We start from the raw sequence: 8371 nt of genomic DNA on the forward strand, positions 1-8371 counted from the left end.
AAACTTAGAGCAGAAAAGTCCGTTTGAGTGACTGGAGGCGCTGCGTCTGCTGACATTAGCTAGCTAGCTCACAGCTAAGCTACTTCTGCTAATATCAGAGCGCTAATGTCTGTAAAACAATACTAATATTTATGACCAGGCAGAATCAGTGTGCAGGCTAGCTAGCCAGCTAGTTTCCACTAAGGTTTTCGCTGCTTCACTTGACTATTCGCGGGAGCCCTCGGTTAGCAAGCTAGCTAGCTAACAACACCGCTAATCAGAGACAGATTATCATTAACGTGCTAACAGCATATTAAGTGTATATGTATGGATATATTGAAATGTTAACCAGACCTCGTTAGTGTGGACTGTCCCTTTAAACCCCCCCCCCCCACACACACACACACACACACACACACACACACACACACACACACAGTCATGATGTTAATGTGCAGCGGCACATCCTGACAAACAAACAAGACCAGTTTAATTTTTCATGCCCAGCAGCAGAGCGAGCTCACAGGAGCACACGTGTGTTTACGGCTCCACAAACACGGGTTTAAATATTGAGAGGCCGCGGAGGGAGAGTGAGACAGGATGTGGGACAGCACGACAGCTTTCAGAGCACATGTGGCAGCGAGCTGCTGCAGGTCGAGGATGTTTAAAGCTCCCTCTGTTTAAACAGGAAGTGACATCGGGCAAACAGGAAGTGCTGCAGATGGAGTAGATGGTGGAAAAGGAAAGTCTACAATGTTGATATGTTTCAGGGAGGAGGAGGAAGAGGAGGAAGAAGAGAGAGGAGGAGGAGGAGAGGTTATGTTTCTTTACCTTTAAACACATTATATCGATCTCTGCAAACACACCAGACTCCATTGACAAAAACAGTGATTTTACATCGCAGAACATAGTAGTTGCTCGTCTACCTGTTTTGATCAGTTAGCTTGTTTGTGTTATTCTGTGTTACACAAATGCTGTGTTTTATCTGAACTAATCCTTTAAAACACCAAAATAACACAAACACACTGACTGATGGAGGCAGCAGCAGAGCAGCAGCTCCTGTGTCCTGTTCTCTAAAATCCCTGTTTTAGTGAATGTAGTCTGGTGTGTGTGCTGTTTGTGGTTAAACCAAAAGGATCTTCCAGGTCTCTCTCTGTAGGGATCCTTTCTCTGTAGGGATCCTTTCCATGATGCTGTCACACACTTTTAGATTTTAGACACCAAAATATGTACGAATGGAGCCCAGGTTCTACCACAACAATACATGTTAAGTGATTTAAAAATGTGATTGATCATTTTAATGTTATTAATCATATTAAGTTATTCTTCATGTGTGTGTTTGCAGCGTCACGGTCACGATGTTTTGATATGTGACTACGGGAAGGACAGGAAGTCAGGTGTCCCCCAGGCACTCACCCCGTCCCGAGCTCACGGTGGGGGAGGAGTTGTTGGCGTTGGACGAGGAGGTGGTGGTGGTGGAGGAGTTGCAGGAGGAGGTGGTGGTGCATGTGGAGGAGGTGCTGGAGGCGGTGGTGGAGGCCGGGATGAGCCCCTCCATGTCGGCTGCACTGTGTGAGTGTGACAGGCAGAGGGCGCTCATGGGCAGCAGCCCCTCCTGCAGGGGAAACACAGAGAAGTCACATTAGAGATGTTTGGTTTGGTAGAAATGCACGTCAACACCTCAGGGAGTGCGTTTGATTGGTTACCTGCTGGGGCGTTTGATCCGTCGTTCTGGCCAGACACCACCCGGGCCGCTCGGCTGAGCGCTCCACCAGCTCCACGGTCTGTCCACAGCGAACGCTGAGCTCTCCTGGTCCCCCGGAGGAGAAATCCAACAACACCACCACTAACTCGCAGCCCCCCGACAGCTGGAGACACACAGGCAAGAAACGGTGTTCCTGTTAGAGTGAAAAGCTCCAACTAAAAGGTACGTAAAGGTTTAGAGTTGGTCCAGCAGATCGCCTCAGCTGGCAGCCGGGCTGCAACGTAATCCTTAACCAGGAAAAGCTGTTATATCGCTCTCTTCTAACCCACCAGACTCCATTGACAAAAACAGCATTTTGTCCTGCAGAATAAAAGAGTTGCTGATGCAGTTGCTGTGACTTTGGTGTTTTAACATGCTAATTTGGATCCGAACCAACACTTGAAATCACCAAAGTCACATGATAACACAAGCAAATCAACCAATCAAGGCAGCAGTAGACTAGAGACTTCCCATTCTTTGAGAGTTAAAATTTGTGTTTTTTTCAATGGAGTCTGGTACTTGATTGTCAACAGTACTGGCTCCTCACTGTGTTAAATTATTCTGTTTTTACCACTAAAAAATGCACGTCAGAATATTTCTTTCGTATCATATAAACATATCATATGTGTTAATGTAACTAGTAGCTGCAGTGTGGTGGGTTTGAAGACTGATTTAATGTCTGTTTGTGGCCAAACCCACCAAACTCCATTGACAAAAACAGCGATTTTTCCACAGAAGTTGCTGATTTACACCCATCTCACTCACTCAGTTAGTTTGTGACATTGTGTCACTTAGGTGTTTAAAAGTATTAGCTCAGATCCAACACAATATTTGTCTGACACACAATAACACAAATAAACTAATCAATTCAGGCAGCAGTAGACCAGCAGCCCCTGTATCATGTGTTGGTAAAATTACTGCTTTTGTCAATGGAGTCTGGTGTGTTTGAAGAGAGCGATATTTGGCCTCATTTCAAACCCAAAATATTTAAAAATAGTGCCCAGGTTTAAGTTCTTCTGGCCGGCCCTCCAACACACACTCACACACACACCCACAGTGTGTCCAGAGGGGGGTGTGCTGCAGTCCCATGACCTCAGCCCAGCTGCAGCTGGCTGGGTGTGAACATCAAACCTTTAAGAGGGAAACATAGAATATGACAGTGGAGATATTTAACTGTTATCTGCAAACAGCTCTTTAAAACATGCGCTGTACTCACATGACCTAGCTAACATTAGCTTATAGCCTACTAGTTAGCTTACGTTAGCCCGGTCAGTGCAGCCTGAGCTCCAACCAGGAAGTGTTAGCAGCCGACAGAGAACCCAGAGCCACTAGAACCTGTTCTCCATCAGGATCTGAACTTTAGACCGTTATTAGCTACAGAGGAGGAGCGCTAACAGGCTAACTGCTGCTGTCCTGTCCTGCATGTGCTGCTAACATCAGGCTACAGCTGCTAATATTAGATTCATTAAAGTAATACTGGTTTGGCTTTGCGTTGCTAACATAAGCTAAGCTAACACAGGGTCAACAAACACAGGAGACTCATTTAACACACTGGCTAATGAGCGTGTAGCGTTAGCATGTAGCTTAGAGCCATAAAACGCTCTGATCAGGATCAGTGATGTGATTTAAACCTGGTGACACAGACCACACAGCGACTCTTCGGCACAGCGTTAGTAATTTAAACGTAAAACGTAAAAGAGGTGTAGTGATCGGATGTATTAATGTTATTATTGTAAATATAAAATAGTCACATAAAGTACATGTGAGGTAAAACGGCTGCTTTTTTCAATGGAGTCTGGTACTGAGCCTCATTAGATTTTAATGAAACTGATTTACTAACATGTAGTCATTGAAATGATTTTGATCCCATTTTGTTGTTCTTGACAGGAAAATTGATCATATTTTTGTACCCTGACAACTCTCAGCCATCTGACTGGAAACCCTCGAGCCCCCAAAAAAGAAGAAGAAGAAGAATATGAAATTAGCGTGAAAACATCCCGTCGCCATTTTAGGAAAAGAAAAGTCTCATACTGCTAAAAAACAGATGAAAACAAACAAGAAGCTCGGCCTTTAATTGATGATCATGTGACCAAATTATTCCCATTTCCTGCTGCAGCCCCAAACAAAAGAGCTTTTTTTTCTCTGGGGGGGGCAAACAAACCCGACATGACGAATGAGGGAAGCGTAAACCGTGACGACCTCATACATCAGCTTAATATATGCCCCTCCCCCTCGGCCAATCACAGCTCAGGTGTGCTCTGATTGGCCGAGCGGGAAGCAGGGAAGCGTCATGTGATCTTTGGAGGGTGAGACGAGATCGCCATGGTTACCGGCGACTCTGTGCGTTGACTGATAGTGACCCCGAGCACATGGGCTCCAGCTGGTGGAGGAAACACACACACACACACACACACACACAGAGCGTCTGTGGGGAATAAAGGGTTGTTCCCCAAGTAAATCCAACACAGATGTGATCAGCTTCTCAGCCCAGCCAGCATCACACATGTAAACAGCACAGACACATGTATGTATAGTCCAAATAAAAGCCTGGTCGATCGCCTCAGCAGGGCGCCGAGAAACGAGCTGCAACATGATCCTCAACCACAACCAGCCGTTATGTCGCTCTCTGCAAACACACCAGACTCCATTCACTAAAACAGTGATTTTACCTCACAGAACACCGTCGTTGCTAGCCTTGTTGCTGTGATTTGAGTGTTCTGAAGAGTTAGTTTGGATCCAAACTAACTCTTCAGAACATCAAAGTCACACAATAACACGAACAAACTAACTGATCAAGGCAGCGGTAAGCCAGCAGCTCCTGTGTTCTGTAAAATAAAATGAGAGTTTTTGTGAATGGAGTTTGGTGCTTTTTAGACCTGCATGTTATTTGTACATTTTCTGGGTGTAAAATGACTGGCAGCTACAAAATGTTGGATTTGATTGATTATAGAAAGGATCCTGACAAAGATAGACTGTTATATCGCTCTCTTCAAGGCCACCAGACTCATTTTACCTTCCAGCACGCAGGTTAAACACATCAAATAGTATAAAAATAATCAACAGATTAATGGATATTGAAAGTAGTCGTTAGTTGCCGTCCTAATCTCCACACCAGAGTCATCACGTCTTATGGGGACACATCGAGTCCTCGTCTAAAATATAAACTACAAAACGGTCCACATAAGCCTGCAAGTAAACAGGTGAACCGTCCTCACAGCCAGGTGAATCAAACACTATCAGTAGCACAGGTAATTAAAGGGATCGTTGGTTACAGCCCACGCTGAAGCAAACACACCTCGTCCTCGTCCTCTAGACTACAGAGTGTCCTCATGGTGTGGTGAAACAAACACACCTCGTCCTCGTCTTCTAGACTACAGAGTGTCCTCATGGTGTGGTGAAACAAACACACCTCGTCTTCTAGACTACAGAGTGTCCTCATGGTGTAGTGAAACAAACACACCTCGTCTTCTAGACTACAGAGTGTCCTCATGGTGTGGTGAAACAAACACACCTCGTCCTCTAGACTACAGAGTGTCCTCATGGTGTGGTGAAACAAACACACCTCGTCCTCTAGACTACAGAGTGTCCTCATGGTGTGGTGAAACAAACACACCTCGTCCTCTAGACTACAGAGTGTCCTCATGGTGTGGTGAAACAAACACACCTCGTCCTCGTCTTCTAGACTACAGAGTGTCCTCATGGTGTGGTGAAACAAACACACCTCGTCCTCGTCTTCTAGACTACAGAGTGTCCTCATGGTGTGGTGAAACAAACACACCTCGTCCTCTAGACTACAGAGTGTCCTCATGGTGTGGTGAAACAAACACACCTCGTCCTCGTCTTCTAGACTACAGAGTGTCCTCATGGTGTGGTGAAACAAACACACCTCGTCCTCGTCCTCTAGACTACAGAGTGTCCTCATGGTGTGGTGAAACAAACACACCTCGTCCTCGTCTTCTAGACTACAGAGTGTCCTCATGGTGTGGTGAAACAAACACACCTCGTCCTCGTCCTCTAGACTACAGAGTGTCCTCATGGTGTGGTGAAACAAACACACCTCGTCCTCTAGACTACAGAGTGTCCTCATGGTGTAGTGAAACAAACACACCTCGTCCTCTAGACTACAGAGTGTCCTCATGGTGTGGTGAAACAAACACACCTCGTCCTCTAGACTACAGAGTGTCCTCATGGTGTGGTGAAACAAACACACCTCGTCCTCTAGACTACAGAGTGTCCTCATGGTGTGGTGAAACAAACACACCTCGTCCTCGTCCTCTAGACTACAGAGTGTCCTCATGGTGTGGTGAAACAAACACACCTCGTCCTCGTCTTCTAGACTACAGAGTGTCCTCATGGTGTGGTGAAACAAACACACCTCGTCCTCGTCCTCTAGACTACAGAGTGTCCTCATGGTGTGGTGAAACAAACACACCTCGTCTTCTAGACTACAGAGTGTCCTCATGGTGTAGTGAAACAAACACACCTCGTCCTCGTCTTCTAGACTACAGAGTGTCCTCATGGTGTGGTGAAACAAACACACCTCGTCCTCGTCCTCTAGACTACAGAGTGTCCTCATGGTGTGGTGAAACAAACACACCTCGTCCTCTAGACTACAGAGTGTCCTCATGGTGTGGTGAAACAAACACACCTCGTCTTCTAGACTACAGAGTGTCCTCATGGTGTGGTGAAACAAACACACCTCGTCCTCTAGACTACAGAGTGTCCTCATGGTGTGGTGAAACAAACACACCTCGTCCTCTAGACTACAGAGTGTCCTCATGGTGTGGTGAAACAAACACACCTCGTCCTCTAGACTACAGAGTGTCCTCATGGTGTGGTGAAACAAACACACCTCGTCCTCTAGACTACAGAGTGTCCTCATGGTGTGGTGAAACAAACACACCTCGTCCTCTAGACTACAGAGTGTCCTCATGGTGTGGTGAAACAAACACACCTCGTCCTCTAGACTACAGAGTGTCCTCATGGTGTGGTGAAACAAACACACCTCGTCCTCTAGACTACAGAGTGTCCTCATGGTGTGGTGAAACAAACACACCTCGTCCTCTAGACTACAGAGTGTCCTCATGGTGTGGTGAAACAAACACACCTAATAGTGTGAAGGACCTGAATACGTCCCTCAACTCTGTCAACAAGCTCCGGGGTCAGAGGTCACAGCACCTCCCCTCCCCCCACCGGCTGCCTCACAGGTAAAATAAATCAAACGTACCTCGTCTGGAGAGAAGAACAGCAAGAAAGTTTCTAGAAAGGTTTAGACGACGGGATGGAAACTCCCTCACACACACACACACACACACACACACACACACACTCACACCCAGCCAGCTGCAGCCAGCGGTGAGGTCATGGGACTGCACGACACACCCCTCTGGATACACACAGTGTGTACGAGTGTGTGTGTGTGTGTGTGTGTGTGTGTGTGTGTTACCTTGTCGCTGTCGGCGGTGTTTTGTGACGTCCTGGAGGCGATGGAGACGGTGTCGGGCTGACTGCTGGCATCACCCAGACTGTCGGCGTCCTCGCTGGTCTCCCTGAGCGCCGCCGAACACGACATGTGGACAAAAGTATGTGGACGCAGTTAAACTCCTCTGACTCACTGATTGATACAGTGGATTCTTTTCAGGGATCAATTAACAACTGTAACATACTGAGTGGTTTCTGGATTAATTAAAGGGTTTTTAATTAATGATCATAATCTTTATTTGTGTTTCAGCTTTCTTGAAAAGTGCTTGTACAAGAAAAATAAACGAAAATAGATTCAAATTGATGAGATTTTATTTAAAAAATGGGATTTAAAGGAGATTTAATAGTATTTTTAAGGAGTAAACATCCTTTAAATCTACAAAATAACATTCAAGTTCAGCCCAGATTTGTGGATAATCAATAGATATTTAATCAGTTATAATGGGTTATTAATAGGTGAGTAAAAATCACCAACTGGCTTTAAATCCAACCTGACATATCCAGTCTCACATATCTGGTGTTTATTAGAAAATAGAAAGTTAAATGAATGAATTTGGTTTGTAAAACGTCTCCTTGAACAACATTAAAACAGAACATGTGAGTTTTGGACGTTTGTGCTGACAGCATGAGCCAACACAGTGTCATCAGAGCTCGGAGGAGACGGAACAAAGGTTTAATTTTAGTGAAGTAAAATCACGTTTGGCTGATTGTTTCAGTGCCGGATTCAGCAGAAAGACTTGACCGTGAGTTTAAATCCATCAGACTGGTGGTGGCAGGTGTTCGTGTCTGATGGTTCTCAGGGAAGCGATAAATTGGGTGATTTTTGAATGGAGTTTGGTGGAACGCTGCTGAGGGTGTTTTTACTCTGGAGCTGACAGATCACATGTTCTGAGGCATCTAACACGGACACGTTAACTGTGTTTGTAGCTGCCTGCCGACCTGCGGCTGATGCTGCGCTGTCGCCCCAGCGTGGGGTTTGGCGTCTTGGGGAGGGGGATGGGCTCCCTCAGCGCCCCCCGCAGGTGGCCCCGCCTCTCCTGGATCACCTGGCGGATGCTGCGGACCCACTCCTGCTTCAGCTCCAGCGACGACGCCTGCGGGGAGAGAGGACGGCGGGTTGAGAGCCCGAGCGCTGCGGACTAGTGGAGCCGCTCCCGTGGAGAACAC

General features: G+C 46.4%; 2 protein-coding genes across 2 annotated transcripts in view; one reads left to right on the plus strand and one right to left on the minus strand.

The window, feature by feature from the left end:
• eif5b (eukaryotic translation initiation factor 5B) overlaps positions 1-8371 on the plus strand; it is a 96045-nt gene that overhangs the window by 44413 nt on the left and 43261 nt on the right. The gene's annotated exons all lie outside the window — the stretch shown is intronic.
• Positions 1-8371, minus strand: part of LOC139223690 (kalirin-like) — a 49654-nt gene that overhangs the window by 10294 nt on the left and 30989 nt on the right. Inside the window, exons 37-40 of the mRNA XM_070855664.1 lie at positions 8144-8343; positions 7170-7272; positions 1686-1847; positions 1396-1594 (exon numbers count right to left, since the gene is read on the minus strand). Of these exons, the coding sequence (XP_070711765.1) occupies positions 1396-1594; positions 1686-1847; positions 7170-7272; positions 8144-8343 (664 nt within the window). The remainder of the gene's footprint in view (positions 1-1395; positions 1595-1685; positions 1848-7169; positions 7273-8143; positions 8344-8371) is intronic.

The sequence above is a fragment of the Pempheris klunzingeri genome, chromosome 24, assembly GCF_042242105.1.
Source record: "Pempheris klunzingeri isolate RE-2024b chromosome 24, fPemKlu1.hap1, whole genome shotgun sequence".
NCBI lineage: Eukaryota > Metazoa > Chordata > Actinopteri > Acropomatiformes > Pempheridae > Pempheris > Pempheris klunzingeri.